General features: G+C 35.7%; 2 protein-coding genes across 2 annotated transcripts; both read left to right on the top strand.

Annotated features, from left to right (window-relative positions):
• Nucleotides 1-14,034: 14,034 nt before the first annotated feature.
• Nucleotides 14,035-15,367, top strand: LOC116135261 (piriformospora indica-insensitive protein 2-like). Its single transcript, XM_031420956.1, has 2 exons — nucleotides 14,035-14,166; nucleotides 14,324-15,367. The coding sequence occupies exons 1-2, from the start codon at nucleotides 14,056-14,058 to the stop codon at nucleotides 15,365-15,367; spliced, it is 1,155 nt and encodes a 384-aa protein (XP_031276816.1). The 5' UTR covers nucleotides 14,035-14,055.
• A 1,066-nt stretch (nucleotides 15,368-16,433) lies between these two features.
• Nucleotides 16,434-17,027, top strand: LOC116135325 (early nodulin-like protein 1; the record flags this gene model as incomplete). The annotated part of the gene is made up of 2 exons (XM_031421027.1): nucleotides 16,434-16,593; nucleotides 16,690-17,027. Coding segments are annotated over 2 exons (498 nt in total), but the record flags the coding sequence as incomplete, so codon positions are not given.
• Between the last annotated feature and the right edge of the window lie 2,335 nt (nucleotides 17,028-19,362).

Genomic DNA, 19,362 nt, shown 5'->3' with positions numbered 1-19,362 from the left:
AATATAAGTTAACTATCGTAATATATTAACAAACAAAAATATTAAAACATGTGAAATATAAGTTAAAATGTTACCTTTAATTTCATATCCAGAAATCCATGTCCTGGTGCATATCAAAGACTCTACATTTCCGGTAAAAGTGAACTTCGATATTTATTGAGCGCTTTGCTACTAATACTGAAACTGGACTCCGAAGCAACAGTCGTTATTAGTATACTCATCACATCATGGGTCATCATCGAAAATATCGGGTATCGATCACTATTTTTCTTCCATGGTCCAGGATATCCAAATTGCAAAATTTGATGCGATCAAACCTTGCCTCTCCCAAATAAGTATCCAATTCGGACTTCTTAGCAGCACTAAAGTCACTTTTGTAGTAGTCAAATTCCTGCACCGTTTAAATATTTAAATTTAATAAAGCAAAATTACAAAATAAAGAAAACCTTATTAATCACAAGAATATAAAAATATTTAGAGAGTATTGACTTACACAACTATCATCTCCAATGATATTAGGATTACTAACTTGTACGCAAGGATCGTTGGGAACCTCATTGCCACTTAGACCCTCATAAGCATTAAAAAGCCTATACAATGCTTGACCAACTCCAACTTTCTTGTTGCAACTACTGGGCCATCAACTTTTTTGTAACAAAACTCAACAAACTCAAACTTGAAACGTGGGTCTAGAATTGCTGCAATTGCTAACATAACAGTATAAGAATCCCAATATTTGTCAAATTTTCCTTTCATTTGACTTGCCATGGTACTAAGAACTTCATCCTCATTTTCCATCTCTTCGCATAAACGCACTTGAATTCTCCACACATTTCTGAGATACAAGTTTGCTGTCGGGTATTGGGAACCCGAAAAAAGAGTAGTGATCTCATAAAATGGTTGCAAGAACTTGCAAATCCTCACCCCCTATCCCATTCTTCATCTGAGTGATAACTTTTATAATTGGGATCTATCAGTGCCAAATGAACAAACACATGACGGTATATTAACGCAATTTCAAGCATTAAATAAGTGGAATTCCATCTCATGGGAACATCCATTCGCAATCCTTTTGAGCTTATCACACCAATTTTTTTAACAAGTTCTCCAAACTTGATTCTTTTAGCCTCACTTCCTTTAACATATTTCACACTTTCATGAATTTTATGCAAAGCCATGCTACTCACCTTTAACCCTTCTTGGACTACGAGATTCAAGATATGTGCACAACATCGCACATGAAAAAAAGAACCATCACATAATAAAACATATTGCACACAAAGTTGACTCTTTAAAATGTCTTCCATTTTATCATTGTTACTTGCATTGTCTAATGTAAGAGAGAAGACTTTCTTTTCAATCCCCCAATCTTTTAAGAAATTATACACTATGTCTAACAAAAGAGCCCCTGAGTATGGAGGAAGAATATGGCAAAAATTCAAAATTCTATTTTGTAACTCCCAGTTCTCATCAACATAGTGAGCCGTTAAAGAAATATACCCATCATTAGTACAAGAACTCCAAATATCAGAAGTCAAACATATTCTACCCGAAACCCTCTCTAAAGCAAGCTTAATCATTTCCTTCTCCCTGTAATATATCTTTAAGCAATCCGCCTTAGCGGTGTTCCTAGTATAATGCTTAACTTCATGATTCAAATACATGTGGACATCCCTAATTCCTTCATGCTCCACTATTGAATATGGGTTATTATGTTTTATGACTCTTATTGTCACCTTCTCACGATAAATTTCTTGAGAAATCTTCAAACGTCTCAATTTAGTATCACAATCCATCATCATTTGATCTACACTACTAGTAATGGTACGTTTAGGACAACCTTCCATATGGCACCTCATATTCTTAGTCCCGTGACTGGAACTACCATGTGCATAAGACTTACCACAAATCATACACTTTGCCCTCACCTCCCCATTATCTTCTACATATGTTGTAAATTGACCCCAAACATCTGAAACTTTACGTCTTTTTGGACAAACAGTACTACCAGTAGAAGGAAGTTGACCTACGGCTACATTACGACCCATTCCTAAATCTGTAGACTCCTCCATACCAAGCCAATCTAAAGGACACAACAAAGTATTTACATTTAAATTAATTAACCAATCATAATTCATAACAATTGGTCCAAAAAAAAATAAAAACACTCCCACATATTTTACAAGCAAACCAGCCCTACCAAATGACTAGATTTTTCCAACTCAACAATCAACACCCCTCAACTCCAATAAGTATAACCAATCATAATTCATAACAATTCATCCAAAAAAAAAAAATTATAATGTGGTATATGCTGTGAAATTGTGAATCATCATTATTTGAGTCAAAAGAAAATAAATATTTGAGCAGGGGTCAATATTAGGGGCCAAAATTTATTTTCAAAACTTTTTAAGCCTCTCTCACATCACGTTATTAAGCAGTCAATTTTCAACTTCCTAATTGGCTGGTGTGAGTGTTTTTTTTTTTAATTTAATAATGAGTTTTGTCTTCTCTAGTTTTAATTCAATTGAATCATGTTATTTAGAGAAAAATAAAAGTTACGGACATGAAAGACTCTCCAGTGTACAACAACTCAAGTCTCAAGTTACTCAACAAGTCAACAATATGGGATATCCACCCTTGATTCCATGCTTTATAACTTTAATAACAAATTGGATTCTATTAAAAAACACCCTACGCTAACTGTCGTGATGCTGCTGCCCTGCCATGCTGCTGCTGCCGTGAGAGAAGACACCTGGTGCTGCCATGAGAGAAGACACCTGTTGCTGCTGTGACCTGACTGTTGTGCTGCCGTGTTGCTGCTGCCGTGAGAGAATGAGTTGTGCTGCCATGAGAGAATGAGCTTCCGTGACCTAACTGCTGCTACTGCTGCCGTGAGAGAATGACTGCTGCCATGAGAGAATGACTGCTACTGTTGTGAGAGAATGAGATGTCATGACCTGACTGCTGCTGCTGCTGCCGTGAGAGAATGAGCTGCCATGACCTGCTGCTACCGTGAGAGAAGTGAGAGAATGAGGGAGTGGAGCTGCTGTGAGAGTGAGAGAGTGAGGGAGTGGAGCTGCTGTGAGAGGAGTGGTCATGGAGCTGCTGTGAGAGGAATGGTCGTGGAGCTGCTGTGGCCTATGAGAGAAGAGAATGAGCTACTGCGTTTTTTGTTTTTTTCACTGATAAGTTTTGGTTTAGATTAGGGTTTGAGAGTGATACTTTGAGAGTGATAAGTTTTTTCAATGAATGATTTAAAAAAAAATTAATTTCAAATTTGCGGGTCCACGGGTAGTACCTGGTCCACTCGGAAAAGTCACGGGCGGGCCAGGTACGAGTCAAATTCTCACGGGTCGAGAGGTGTGTTACCCGTACCCGTCCGTTGGGTACGGATACCCGTTGACCTTCGGGTACGGGTGAGTATTTGCCAGGTCTAATATAGATAACTAAATTACTCTCCTTTTTAAATATTAATATAATAGTATTTTTTATTATTATTTTTTGAATAATTTCTTTCAACCCCCAACTTTTCAGATTTAGCAAAAACACCATAGCAACCAAAAACATTTTAAACTTAACAAAAACTCCCCTACCCACCCCAAGCCACTGCCAGCAGCCAGCCACCACCGCCAGCAGCCAGCCACCACCGCCGATAGTGCTACAGATCTGGCTGTGATGTGGTTGTGCCACAGACAGCTAGATCCCAGAAAAGGCCTTACCAGCCATATTTGGCCGGTCGTACTCCATTATGGTGACTTTCGGCAGCCTCCGGCGGTGGTCAATAGCGGTTGGCGGTGGTGGCCAGTTCTAGGTACAACAACATTTCATGGCATTTCTGTAAATAATGACAATAAAAAGGGCAATGTCGTCTGAAAATTTTAAAAAACGAGAACAAAAGTGTCTACATGAGTGAATTTGGTGTTTTGTAAATCTTAACAAATATAAGACTAATTTAGACCAAATGCTCAACTGTTTAGGGGCAACAAGGGACACAACATTGGATTAACTCAGGTAAGTTTTAATAACACAACCTACCCCCACCCCACCCCCAAGGTATTAATATTCCCGACAACTTACCACCCAAATGCCACTGTTTGTCATAAAAGATTTAGGGAATAATTTTTTACAAACCAACCAAACATCATCATCTGCTCAATTTAAAAAAATATTACCCCAGTTATCTAATACTAGTCGAAAGCCCCGCGCGTTGCACAGGTTGCTTATGAAATTGGTTTTAATATCACGTTTGTTTGAATAATTGAATGTTTCAATTGGTTGAAATCTACTATAGAGGTACATACATTGTATAGGTCTATCAAATTAAATATTTTAATTATATATGGTTTTACATACTTTATAGATTTTATTTGTTAGATAATTGTTATTCTTTGCTCCTGCCCATATATTGTTATTATTTTTTATTATAAATTGACGTAGGTATCACGATTTGTGGGAAAAAATAAAAAAATTTCTCCTCATAGCTACAATATACTTCCTGCTAAAATTTCTCCTCGTACTGCCAAACTATTGAAATGGATCATATTAATGGTGAGGTAAACCATAGTGATCCGATCAATGATTAATAGAGATGGATGACTACATGATTAAAAGTAACAGGAGGTGTTATGGCCAAAAAGCTAACTGAGTATAGTAATATACTGGCAGCCTACAACATCATTGTTGGAGCTTAAAACACATCTTCAAATATTTATTTGATAATTGTGCTGCCGAACCATAAGTGGCTATACAAAATTTTGATGTATGTGGTCCATCAAAGGCTCTTTAAAGGCTATGAACAGAAATTTTATAACATGATATGTTGGGTGATGCCGAATAGAAATTATAGCTTATTGTTCGCCGCATTATGAATGGTGCTGCCGAACCATAATGATGTGTATAATCCATACTGATGTGTTTTAAGCTCATCAGCCAAAATTAATTGTTAATAGTTCACAATTTGATATATGTGATTCTTTATCAATTATCAAATAAATATTAAATAGGCTGCCGAACCACCATATTGATGTATGTTGTGCCAAACCACAGCCTAAACACATCTTCATTTCCCACAGTATTTTAACAATATTATCCCTTGTGCTATCGAACTATTGAAAAACACTCCCAAAATAGGTAAATAAAGACATCAATCATGTAGCTGGCACATTCTATTTGATGGATTCTCAAAACGGATTTTGATAATTTCTAGGTGAAAACTGAACGCATAATAGATTTTTCTTTCTCCTCCCCATCCTGATTATTGATATGTAAAACTTGGCTTGCAGCTACACTACCAACCAATTCCACAATCTCTGGAACATTTTGGATCACACTCTTGAGCTCCAGCGGCAATGATTTGCTAGTAGTAATAAGTCAAAAGTACAAAAGATCTTGCATGATAAGAAAACAAAAATGAACTTTTACAAACTAGAATTTGTTATGCATCATACTGGCAATACAATAAAGAAAGATGTAGGAACATTTAGACAAATAAATGAGCAAGAAGACTCAATATGCGGATATTAAACTCTTCTAGAAACAGATGTTCCGTAATAGGTAGGTACCACAAACCAGGTGCAGAGGCTAAGTCCATTATGCTAAAAGCAACCAACAACATATATCACAACTATTCAAGTTATTCACTACACCATTAGCAGATGCTCCTGATGTATTACCAAGTTCATTATTCTTCCCAGCTATCAAATTCAAACTACCCAAACTTCCTCTTGATCTTGTAATAGTCAACTTTTCCTTAACATCAGAAATTTTACCATCTGCTTCCATGCTTCCTGGAGTATTTACCTACATAGGAACCTACAAATTAGTATTAATGTAGGCATACAGACAAAATATGCATTTGGGGTAATAGACCATTAAAAGGAAACTCAAAGATGCTTCAGAGATCCCATTTGAAGAAGGCATTGCAAAAGGACCAAAAGGATAAGATCCTTGCAGGAGATCCAAACATGTAATTTAAGGTAGCAAATAAAAAATACAAACACCCAATGAAAAATGATGATCTGAGATATGAAAATAAAGCATTATGGAAAAGAAAATACAGGAGGTATGGATGGATGGGCATATATGCCGCCATGGGGATACATTGCAACATATGGATGTGGTGGGGTAGCATAGGGAGGCATAAGATGGTGCAACAAAAACATATATTATTAAAAAAACAAAAATCAAATTTTGAAGGCCAATTTCATTACTATGGATTATTTGTATACCCTCCACCCCAACAACTTCGTATGGCAGGACAAATGCCGGGAATTCACTTGTTCCCTTCCGCCACATCGGCATCAACATACAGTAACATTTTAGGAGATTATCTAAAATAAGCCTAAAAAAACTGCATAATAAAACTATTAGTGGTATAAACAATCACAACTTCCCCTTCAAAATTCATTTGTTAACCTTTTAAAATCAACTACACTACCTATTGCATTACCATAATATAATAACTGAAGTACAATAATCATAATTAACTGAACCTAAAGATGATACAAAAACCATATATAACCTGAACCCCCCACATGTATGGGTGAGCTTTGGGACTTGATGTTAAGAACCCATGAGGAGGTATAGGAGAATTAATATGCTTGTTAATAAAGATGCAACAAGTCCAGATTACAGTTAACCAACAATTTCGAGTCAAACAGAACTACCCAAGTCTAAGATCTTCCTATCAAACCTGAAATCCAGACCAGTCTGAATTCACAGTGCCAGTGCTAGTAGTTGCAGTCTGCTCCTGACGCCGATAAATAAACATCAATACATAGGAAAGAAACATGTGTAAACAATTATGAACTTAAGGAAGCAACAATACATTCAAACACAGGAAAAAATGATCAAACTACCCAAACTTCATTTTGATTTTTAATGGACAGCTTTTCCTTCACATCAGATGGTTTACCATCTGCTTCCATGCTTCCTGGAGTATTTCCCTACATAGGAAACTACAAATTAGTTTAAATGAAGGCATACAAACAAAATATGCCTTTTGGGTAATAGACCATTAGAAGGAAACTCACAGATGCTTCAGCAATCCCATTTGGGGAAGGCATTGCAAAAGTACTAAAAGGATAAGATCCCTGCATGAGATCCAAACATGTAACTTAAGGTAGTGAATAAAAAAAAATAAAAAATAAAAACCCAATGGCAAATGATGCTCTAAGATCTGAAACTAAAGCATTATGGAAAAGAAATTACCGGAGGTATGGATGGAGGGCATATACATTACGTAGGACATAAATTAGTTAAAGTAGAAGACTTTTTGATTTCAGAAGCCACATCAATTTCTCTAACAACTGCTTCCCAATCAAACTCCTTTAAGTATTTAGGATCGGTCTCTTTGAGTTCCAAAAACCTTGACAGAATGTCTTCTTTCTTCTCCTGTAAAATTGACTGGTTAGCTAATTACACTAATATTACTAAAACTTTGGAAGGTTCTAGATGTTATACTCACAGAACCTATTTTAACTATAAATGTCATACAAAGTAAAGAACCTATTTTAACACAGAAAACCCGACAACTTATGGTACAAACTTGCATAACTTTCTCCAAGTAGTGCTAAGCCAATCCAACCATTTCATTTGAGCCTTCGTTTCGTAAACTAAAAGATGGTAGAAAGCAAATTCATAGAATAAATTAGAAGTATCTAACCACTGTAGTCTTTTCCGGAGCATAAAACGCAAATATGCATCTGTTCCAAGAGGACTGATGCCCATATATTTGCACATATTCACCAATCGAGGCCTGAGAAGAGTGAAATAAAGCAGAAATAAAAAAATTCGTCAAGCAATCTCTCCCAGCAAGCACAGAAAAATAAATTAACTTGATATTCAGATACATTGAATTGAAATGGCAAACTAAAGGAAACAGAAGTCGACCTACTGATATTATGCAAAGTAAGTTCATCATTACACAACTTAGCAAAGCCCAAAATCTCCTCATCAGAGACAACGACACCCCTTCTAACCTGCATAATATATGGATGGACAGGTAAAAAGTAAATATTAGAAGAAAACAAAAGAAAAAACAGCATACCAATCGCTCTTTAGGAAGAAAAGCGCAGCCTTCGAATTTTCTGCTTCCATTTGATTCTCAAGATAGACAAAATCATACAAAAAATGAGGAGAAGTTGTCTCTATACGAAATGAAGTCGGCAGAGCTTTGCCGGTTTTCTTTTGATTCAAACAACTTAGTACCAACTGAATATTTAAGGATGTTATGTCTAAAAAGTCACGCTTACAGCTTATTTAATGTTTTCTTATACCAACTGTCAAGCTCATATTTTTAAAGATATTCTCACCAACCATATCTCTTTTTAAGAAATAAATGGACGAGAGTCTTTCATGTGTCAAGGCAACTTGCAAAACACTCATTACATTGAGTGTTTGGGTGAATAAATTGGCATTTCTCTTCACGAAGAAGGGGGTTGGGAGGTTGGGCTGAGATTTGAGCTTTATTTCATTCTCTCTGTAAACACTGTATTTCTTCCTCTTTGTATGCCTTACAGGCAATATCATAGAAATAGTTAGTGAGCAATAAAATAACAGTGGATGTAGGAGTCGCTTGTTGAGCATCCGAACCACTATAAAAAACCCCTCTTGCCAATCTTTTGTTTATTTTTCTACAAAATATATAATCTCAGCTCCATATTCAAATCTCATGAATCCATCACGTGTGATTCCTAAGTCCGCTTAGCGCTTCTCACGTGCGAGTCGTTGGCGTCCAAAATCAAGCGTCAACAGTTTGGTGGCCCATGCAGGTCCGATTCTCAAACCTGCGTCCAAGTTCTCCGATCATGTGGACAGATCATAGATCGCACGCATCCGAGTTCTCTGATCACGTGGCAAGATCGTAGATCGCACGCATTAGCTCTCCAATCGCGTGGTCAGATAACTAATCGCACGCTCAAATCGCACGTTCAAGACCGTTCAGATCACGTGTTCAGATCGCCCAGATCACGTGACCAGATCACTTATCGCACGCTCAGGTCATGCTCGTTCAGGTTGAGCCTAGGTCGTGCTCGTTATGTGCTCAGGTCGAGCCCAGGTCGTACTCGTTCAGGTCGAGCTCAGGTCAAGCCCAGGTCATGCTCGTTATGTGCTCAGGTCGAGTACAGGTCATGCTCGTTCAAGTCGAGCCCAGGTCGTGCTTGTTATATGCTCAGGTCGAGCACAGGTCGTGCTCGTTCAAGTCGAGCCCAGGTCGTGCTTGTTATGCATTCAGGTTGAGCTCAGGTCGTGCTCGTTATGTACTCAGGTCATGCTCGTTATGTGCATATTGAGCTCGTTTTGCTCTCAAGTTGAGCTCGTTTTAATTTCAGGTCGTTCTCCTAACAGATTTCAGGTTATGCTCCTACCAGATTTCAGGTCGTGCTCCTACTAGATTTCAGGTCGTTTTCCTAACAGATTTCAGTTCGAGCTCTTCAATTCGAGACTGCAGCAATTCAGATCAAAGATCTTAGTTTCTGATGCGCGTTTAAGCACTCCAAAAACCGGGGGGCTTCTGTTATGCCTAAAAAGTCACGCCTATGTCAGCTCATTTAATGTCTTCTTGTACCAGCTGCCAAGCTCATATCTCCAAAGATATTCTCACCAACCATATCTCCTTTCAAGAAATGAATGGACGAGAGCCTTCCATGTGTCAAGACAACTTGCAAAACACTCATTACATTGAGTGTTTGGGTGAATAAATGTGCATTTCTCTTCACGAAGAAGGGGGGCTGGAGGCTGGGCTGAGATTTAAGCTTTATTTCATTCTCTCTGTAAACATTGTATTTCTTCCTCTTTGTATGCCTTACAGGCAATATCATAGAAATAGTCAGTAAGCAATAAAATAACAGTGGATGTAGGAGTCGCTTGTTGAGCATCCGAACCACTATAAAAACCCCCTCTTACCAATCTTTTGTTTATTTTTCTGCAAAATATATAATTCAGCTCCATATTCAAATCTCATGGATCCATCACGTGTGATTCCGAAGTCCGCTTAGCGCTTCTCACGTGCGAGTCGTTGGAGTCCAAAATCAAGCGTCAACAAACTAAATAAATATAAATAACAGACATTAAATTTTCACGGACTCTACTTCAACTCTCTTTCTCTTGCCGTTAACCCAAAACCCATAAACGTAAAACAGAAGAGAACATAAACTCATGAGTAGAAAAACAAAATATTTATATTGGATTAAAAGCTTAATGTAATAATACCCACCGCCACCAAGACCTGATGAAGCACTATCTTTTTTAGCCAAAACTGAAACAAACGGTTTAGAGAGATGGGTCGTGTAACAAAAGAAGATGAAAGGATGGAAATGAAATGGAAACGTGTAGAGATTAGTTGGAAGGTGAAGGGTGCAACGGTTCGTAGAATGTGCGTATATTAAATCAACCAATCACATCCTAACACATATCCACCAACCAATCACTTCTAACAATTTTTTGGGATCCAAGTTTTTAATTAGGCGTTTAAATGACCCATTTACATGATGTCAAGTGTCTAAAATATTCTATTATGTCAAACTAAAGAAAATACCTTTAAATACCCCAATTACATGATGCCACATGTCCAACAATATTCTACAAGAAAATCTAAAGCTTCAAAATGACTATCATACTTATCAAACCCTTCATATTCACAAACCCTTTAAATTCACGTAACAATCAATAAGGTTATTAGTATTTTGTCATTAATAACAAATAATATCAAACACCAATTACAATAAGTCACATATACTATCAAATCCACATCATAATCTATGTCACATCATGACAATAACATTTAACCAAATGTTAAGAATTCAAATCAGCACCAATTAAATGTAGTCAAGTATTGGACAATTTGCTAAATGAAAGCCTCTTCAAAATGGCAATCATATAGCCTATGCCTTAGGATTATATATATATTACCCCATCTAAACGGCCTATATGGTAAGTTTGTATCCTAAAGTTTTATCTTTGAAATAATACGACATTGAATCACCACTAGAGGTCTGATGGTAAAAGAGTAAGAGGAACATTTAAACTGATCTCCTAAAAGAAGGATTTAACATGATGTCCAAAGTTCGAGTCTCCTTGAAGATAAAAGAGCAAGAGGAAAATCTAACATGGTTTCTCGAGTTCGAGTCTCCACGATTGTTAATAAAAGTGATCATTAGAACTCGTACTCAAACAGTAGTTTCAAGGTCTCAGGAAATTAGTTGAGGTACACGCAAGCTAACCTACACACTGCCGATCATAAAAATAATAATTATAATAATATGACATTGTTTTTCTTATTGATACATAATGTTTCTAGAAATTATTAAAATAAATGAGCATCGATGTGGAATGTGAAAACCAATTGGACTAGTAAAGAGAAAGAGAAAATGAGAGTTGGCACGACAGAAGGAGCAAACATTGATGAATAGCAAATGTATTGTTGGAAATTAAATGCAAAGTAATTTAAAATTTGAAAGGTGAAAGGTGAATTTGTCGAGACTGAAAGGAGAAGTGGGCCTCGATGGACCATGCTGAGCGATAGCTAGACTCAATTAAAATTTGTGGTAGTAAATTCAATGTAGTGTAGCAGGTCTAGTGTCTTACACATTGGCAAGTGAAGTCATTTTCTGTGTGTTTCTTTATCCACGTGATTATCTCTTTTTATTCTGTATTATAATTAATTTCTAATTATCATTGCATATGGATATGGCACACAGATTTGCATGTGAGTTTTATAGGGCTTTCTGCTTTTTGATCCTGCTGCTTCGGTTCTTCAGCAATACATAGGCTTTACTAACAGAAGCTGCATATGCTATATAGGATTATGGGATATTGTTGGTTGCCTAGATGTTTCGATTTAAATGCACCGGATGTATCGCTAACTAATGTAACCAAATCTGTAAGTCAACTATCATTGGATGACTTGATGACAAAAGAACACAGAGGTCCAATATGGGTTTTTGAGTTTGAGTCCTCTTAAACACTAATTGGGGGGGTGGTCACTGGGGGGAATTACTTGACTATTCACTTCAGAGCACCAAAAGATTAGTTGAGGTAAGCTTTAGTGTTACAGAAAGTGTCAATAATATATGGCACCAGTACTTAAACTTCTATATTTGTCCAGGCATTCCATTCAGCCACAGATGAGAAGAAAAAATGGAAATGCATATGCATATGCGTGCCAAACTAAATATTGATCCCCAACGCCAACCATAACCTTCACCATGCAACATTAATTAGTTGGTTTTTTTTTTTTTTTTTTTTTTTTGTGAGCAGAGGTGTCTGGACCAACTTACACATATCTCAATTAATCTCTCGGGATCTTAGAACTACTGATCGGGCAAGAGCTCTAGTGGTCACCCCTATCAACAACCGGAGAGGGACTCGAACTCATGACCTCTTGAGTAATACACCCAAAGTCTCTATCGAACCACTCGGCCACCTAGGGGTTAGTTAACATTAATTAGTTTCCTCACTAGTTCGCCTTGTTGCTCCATATCCCAATAACTTTCACCATTATTATGGTAAGAGCATATCTAATTATGCTCTTTATTTTAAAGAGCATATTTCACATAAATAAAAAACATATTCATTAATTTCTAAATATAGTGAACAAAATTTGTATTTAAATCTAATAGACTCTTTAAATTAGACTTAATAAATATGAGAGATAGTTAATAATAAAATGCATAAAAACTTGTAATTTATTAAATAAAATTGGGATAGAGAGTGAAATGTGACTCTCTAGATGTAGATAGTCAAACTCATTATTTAATTTATATTTAAAGAATAAAGAGTTTATTGAACTATTGTTTTTATGGGTAAATTCTTTATAATAAAAAATTTGGATCATAAAAAGAGTCTTTTCAAGATGCTCTAACCCATCACACATTCGTGTTGTCACATGGGATAATGCACGATAATGCAAAATCTCATTTAGCTGATGAGATGAGACAATACTATAAAACTTAAATTTGAAAACCATCTTTTATTAGGGTGGTTATTGATGTACAATAAAGAGTCAGGAATCATAATTATGGTTTGATGAATGAGAAAATCTGATAAATATGTGACAGCACATGTCGTTATATTATTGAATTAATGGTCTCAGTATATCAACAAAATGAGATAATAAGACTTATTTAAGTCTTTCTCCATTGTCACAGTACATCGTCCATCTCCTAGAGAGAGAGTTTCGAAGGAAGAAATTTATGGTTAGAATTCTGCCGTGTAATTAGAAAGTCTAGTAGTAACTAACAACAATATTTCACTAACTAGAATCTTTAAAAACCCTAACCCTAATCCAAAATTAAACCCTAGGTTCAATAATATTCCTAGACTAAATCTTAACTAGGATAGTAATAAGATCCTTCACTAACAACAAGAGCACATGCAATTAACTAGCTTTCAAGGTAGCTGCAGCGCGCAGAGCTTTATAGATAAGGCCGATGGCCGCCCCCCTTCTATTAAAAGCTTCTCTTCTTCTTGGGATCCTTTTCACTTGCATGAATCAGGATCTCTGATTATTCACTATTGTTGCTGTAATTATTGTTTGCCTTTTCCGCCTCGAGAAGTGGTTGTCAGTGCTTCTCCTTAAGCGCTTCTTAGATTTTGTTGTTCTGTCATCGTGTTTATTCAGAACTTTTATTTTTCCGTTAATTTATTGAGAAGTAAATTTAACATATATAGAAGAACACTTTACCTTTTCTCTCTTGTGTTTATTAACTGTGTTTTTGTATCTTTCTTCTCTTTATATATGGTTTCTCTCTTCGTAAAAATCAGATTCTCTAGAAACTATCTAGTTCATTTTCTTTCTTCTCTTAGTTCAGTTTCGTACTTGGAAGTTTTTTTCTTTTAGTTCATTTGAGTCTCACTCTGATCTCTTTTCTGTTTCTCTATTGGGTGGAGATTCTAAACACGGTCTTCTTTTCTTCTTCTAGGAGATCTTCAGATTGTCAGCTGAGAAAGGCCATTATGAAGAACTCATTTCTAGCAATATTTGTTGTATTCCTTTTTGTTGGGTGGTTTGTAATTTTATGTGGAGGCCAAGAAGATCAAGATGTAGCACCAATGGAGACAAAAGAGAAAGAACGTCTTTATTTAGCAATCCAGGGATTTATAGGGAAGCAGTGGAATGGCTCAGATCTCTATCCAGATCCCTGTGGATGGACGCCAATTCAGGTTCAAATTAATCACCACTTAGATAACAAAAATATATTTTATAATTTTATTTATATACATTTGTAGTGTATACACACTAGTTCTTCATGCAAAGTATCAAATGAATTACATAATCAAAATTTTATTTATTTTAGTTACTCTCCTTATACATTTTCAGGGAGTGTCCTGTGATTTATTCGATGGCTTTTGGTATGTTACCGGACTAAGCATTGGTCCAATATACGACAACTCTCTCCAGTGCACCAATGCAAAATTCTCACATCAATTCTTCGAACTCACTCACCTTAGGTCTCTCTCATTCTTCAATTGTTTCTCCTCACCAAGCCAAAACCCTACTGAAATACCCTCATCAAACTGGGAAAATTTTGCTTCCTCATTGGAATCTTTAGAATTTCGATCAAACCCCGCTCTCATTGGCACTATTCCAACAAGTTTTGGCGGCCTTAAAAGGCTCCAATCTTTAGTGTTACTAGAAAATGGTTTGACTGGCAAAATACCTATGGAGTTGGGCAATTTGGTCAATTTAAGGCGTCTTGTTCTCTCCGGAAACCGGTTCAATGGTGAGATTCCGGTAAGTTTTCGGGGGTTGACCGAGGTCTTGATAATAGACTTAAGCAGGAATAATCTATCCGGGTCAATGCCATTGACTTTGGGAGGTTTTACTTCACTCTTGAAGCTTGATTTAAGTAATAACAAGTTTGAAGGAAAGCTGCCAAAGGAGATTGGAAACTTAAAAAATGTTACATTAGTTGACCTGAGGAGTAACAAATTTTCAGGTGGATTGGTTCAGTCACTTGAAGAAATGATTTCCTTGAAAGAAATGGCAATGTCTAGTAATCCAATTGGTGGTGAACTCAGTGAAATTCAATGGGAAAATCTTCGGAACTTGGAGATTTTGGATCTCTCAAACACGAATTTGACGGGTGAAATACCAGAGTCGATGGCCAAATTGAAAAGACTACGATTTTTGGGGCTTAATGATAATAAACTCTCGGGAAATATCCCTCCAAAGACTGTAACTATGCCAAGCCTTAATGCTCTTTACCTTAATGGGAACAACTTCACAGGGAAACTCGAAGTCTCCGTTTGGTTTTATAAGAAAATGGGTAGGCGTTTTGGTGCTTGGAACAATCCGAATCTGTGTTACAAAGCGGAATTCACTTCGACAGTTCATGTTCCTTACGAGGTGAAACCTTGTTAATCAGCAAGATAGATCAATTAATTAACTAGTTACTATTACTTTCCATGCAGACAAAAAATGGACAAGACGATCACAGGCATGCAGAATTTCTTCGAGATTTACAATATTTGGTTAACTAATTTGAACTTTGAAGGGTCTCGGCGTGGACTAGCTCCTGTTGCACGAGATGTAACTCACGTTTGTCTTTGTAATATATTTTATTATCTTATTTTCCAGTAGCCGAATCACTTTCTTGATATTTCAGAAAATAGGGTTCATATATTCCAAAGTTGAAATAAAGTGCTCAGTGTTTTAAATTCAATAGCCACCCTACGAAGAGCAGAAAATCAGATCAAAAGATGATTAATTAGGTAGCTAATGTCGATTAAATGTCAGCCTTTTCAGCACCGTATTAAAGATGTGTATAAATGTCATAAAGAAGTTAATTCAATAGGTAAAGATCATAACCAAAAAGCTAATTATAATCTAGATTATCAATCCATCATTCATGGGTGGTTTTTAAAATGGTGAGATAATAGCTTCGAACCACTCTGATAATAAAAAAAGTTTCGCGAACTCTTAAGTTTAAGTTCTACAGATGTTAATAGGGGTGATTATTGATAAGCTTACCCGTTCGTCAACTTCAAAGTTTTGAAAGACTAATTAAGGTGCTAGACACCTCGATCACAATCAATAAAAAAAATAAAAAAATAGAAGATAATATCTCCAAATAAAAAAGTTGACGAACATTTTTAAGTTCTTTACCTGATTTTGCTCAACAGCCTGGTTTCTTGTGAAAGAAAAATTTATACCAAGTCAAAGATCATAGGCCTCTCTCTCAACGGTTACCCTCCAATAATCCACTATCTCCATATCTCTCTCCTAATTATTCTCCCACTAACAGACTTCAATTTGAGCTCTCTTTAGTTTAAATAATCAATTGAACTCCAATTAAAGTAACCATATTTTCTCAAACTACTTACTGATCTCTTTTGTTTATTTCAAGAGACTAAACCAAACTTAAGTGAGAGCTCCCCTGAGTCCAAAAAATATGGCTTCTCTCATTTTCTCTTTCAAAGTTTCTCTCTTTTTGTTTCTCTTCTCATTTCTCCATGTCTACACTGTAACTTGCGCTGAATATGAAGTGGGTGGCGATCATGGTTGGGTTATACCTAAGGGCAACAACGCTGACCAAATGTACAACCAGTGGGCTTCTGGCAACAGGTTTAAGCCTGATGATACTGTTCGTAAGTACTAAAATAATGAAATGTTGCTTCTTTCTGTTAAAAAAAGTTTAAAAAATCTTTCTATGTTTTATATGTCTTGTTTGATGATGAATTCAGGTTTCAAGTACAAGAAAGACTCAGTGATGGTGGTGACTGAGGAGGAGTACCAGAAGTGCCAATCGTCTCATCCACTTTTCTACTCCAACAATGGCGACACTGTCTTCAAGCTGGAGCGTCCGGGTTTGTTCTACTTCATCAGCGGCGTTTCCGGGCACTGTAAGCGAGGACAGAAGATGATCATCAAAGTTTTGGAGCCGGCAAGCCCTCCCGATCAACCCCAGAACCAGAACAGCACCGATGGAAAGAACAATGGCTCAGTTCAGAGGCCTTCCATTGCTTCTCCAATCAATGTTATGCTGCTCGTTATGTCTTTCCTAGGGTTCAGTTTTTATTAGGCTTAGTTAATTAAATCCTGTTTCGGTTTGTTCCTTTTTTTTTTTTTTTTTTTTCCTGTTTTTACTTTCAGATATTTGTGGTTATATTTTAGTTTTTGAGACAATTGTTGGAATTAATGATTAGTTTTAATTTTAACGATAATTTTCATAATTAATTATTTATATATCTCACAACTTGAGGGGTTTGGATTTATTTATATTTAATAAAAAGAGATTAATTTTTATTAGAACACCCGATTTGAAGTTAATGAAAAGGAGAGTAAAAGAGAAAATCCTACCAGTTTTTTTAATTCAAGTAATTTTTAAATTCTTTTTTCTTAAAGAAATTTGATACTTACTCCCACCAATTAAGCGTTTGATTAATTATGTATTAGTTCAGAAGTCTTTAAAATCAAATCAAATAAGATAATCCTATTAGGGTTCTTTGTCTTTTGTAATATTTTGCCAACTAAAACCCTAATTCTCCTTCCCTATGATTCCTATCAAAACAACACCATCTTAATTATATATTATCTATGAAACTTAACTCTCTTAATTAGTTATACCTTCTTCATCACTTTTGATCCAAGAATATGTCAAGAGATGATGAAGTCAACTCTTATCGTGGCCATGAGTTTAATTGCTGTTTTTTTTTTTTTTTTTTTTTTTTTTTTTTTTAATGAGGTGTTCAGACCATCTTGCCTCAATTAATCTCTGGAGTCCATTGAACACCTCAGTTGATTATTCAGTATCGTCAGAAAGCATTACAAAACCGAAGATGAATCAAGAACACCTTCTTTATTTTTATTAAAACAAGTTTATTTTCGTTCAAGCCTACTACATCAAGAACTTGCATCATATTAAATTACATACTCCTTTGTATAAAACCAGAAGTCCTGGTATCCAATACGTCAACATCAAGAACAAATTAAAGAAAATTATATTATAATTAAGGATTATTTTGATATATTAATGAATTCTATCAGGATTCATTTTCTTTTATCCCCCATCTCTTAATGAATCCCCTCCCCCTTAGGATTCCTATTAAATTAACACCACCTTAATATAGCTATAAATTATACACGAACTTAAACAATCTCAATTCATTTTATCCTCTTAATACCTTGTTTAGTTTGATAAAAGATGGCAAGCTCAAGCGGCAACCTCGACCACTCCTGTTATGTTTGGCCGGACGACACCATCAAACCTGAAGATGGATCACGGACTAGTGTCGTCTTCTCTTTTCTTTTAAAGCACTCATGTTTCTCTTCACGTATTTATTCAGATGGATTTTCACTAGAAAATTTTCAAATAGAGCATCGACTGTTGATGAACATGCCAGACCGAGCTTTTGAGCTTGAACATGATTTAATGATGCAAAAGCAAGGATATACTACTTGTTATTATATTTTTCAAGAAAAAATTTATGACTTAATGGGCATCAGTTGTGATCCTTTGACTATTGTACGAATTATGAGTATTGCTGGTGAGATGGCCACGAACAGAAAATATGAGAATTATAAGGTTCTTCGTCTGGTTGTGCATTTTGAGAGTTATTTTAATATGGACGATGACTCGGAATCAGAAGATACAGAAACTGCCATTGTTGCTGCTAGTAAATCGTCAATTGAGAAGTTGGAGATGGTTAAGATTGAAGATGATTCGAAGGGACCATGTTCAATATGTTTAGATGAGCTTTCTTCGGGTTCTGAAGCTACGAGCATGCCTTGTTGCCATATTTTTCATAATGGTTGTATTGTTAAATGGTTGAACAAGAATAGGTGTTGTCCACTATGTAGGTTTGAATTGCTTTAGATTTTATTAATTTATTTCTTTTATTTTTTAAATTAACTTCTTTATGTAAGTACATTATATATCATCATAAATTCATAATTTTCTCAATTTATTTATCTGCTTTTTAATAGAAGACCAAGACGAATAACTAATACATATATTGTTTTTTTATATTCTGACTGTTTGTTTGACAATAACAGATATTTTGTAGATTTGATTTAATTTCAAGGAAACTGTCTATATATATATTCTCTGTTCTTGGATTCAGGAAATTCTGGTACATTACCAATTCCACCTCATATAGTATTTTTAATTGTTGTTAATCCTTTTTAAATTAAAATTTGAAAATTTTATTGCATATAAAATATCAATCAAAAGGGAGAAAAGCCCATTAACAATGGGCTAATGGGCCTAAAATCTCAAATACATTTTATGTGTATGGAAAATAATTCCTAAGTTGTGGTACAATTGGTAATTGGACTCTAAGTGTGACAAACTTTATCTGCAACGTCACAGGTTTGAACCGCACTGGAAGCACTTTGTGGTCAATGATACTTACCTA

Source organism: Pistacia vera, unplaced genomic scaffold (assembly GCF_008641045.1).
Source record: "Pistacia vera cultivar Batoury unplaced genomic scaffold, PisVer_v2 Contig298, whole genome shotgun sequence".
Classification (NCBI taxonomy): Eukaryota; Viridiplantae; Streptophyta; class Magnoliopsida; order Sapindales; family Anacardiaceae; genus Pistacia; species Pistacia vera.
Note: the sequence above shows the minus strand (reverse complement) of the source record. Positions and strands in the feature narration are given on the sequence as shown.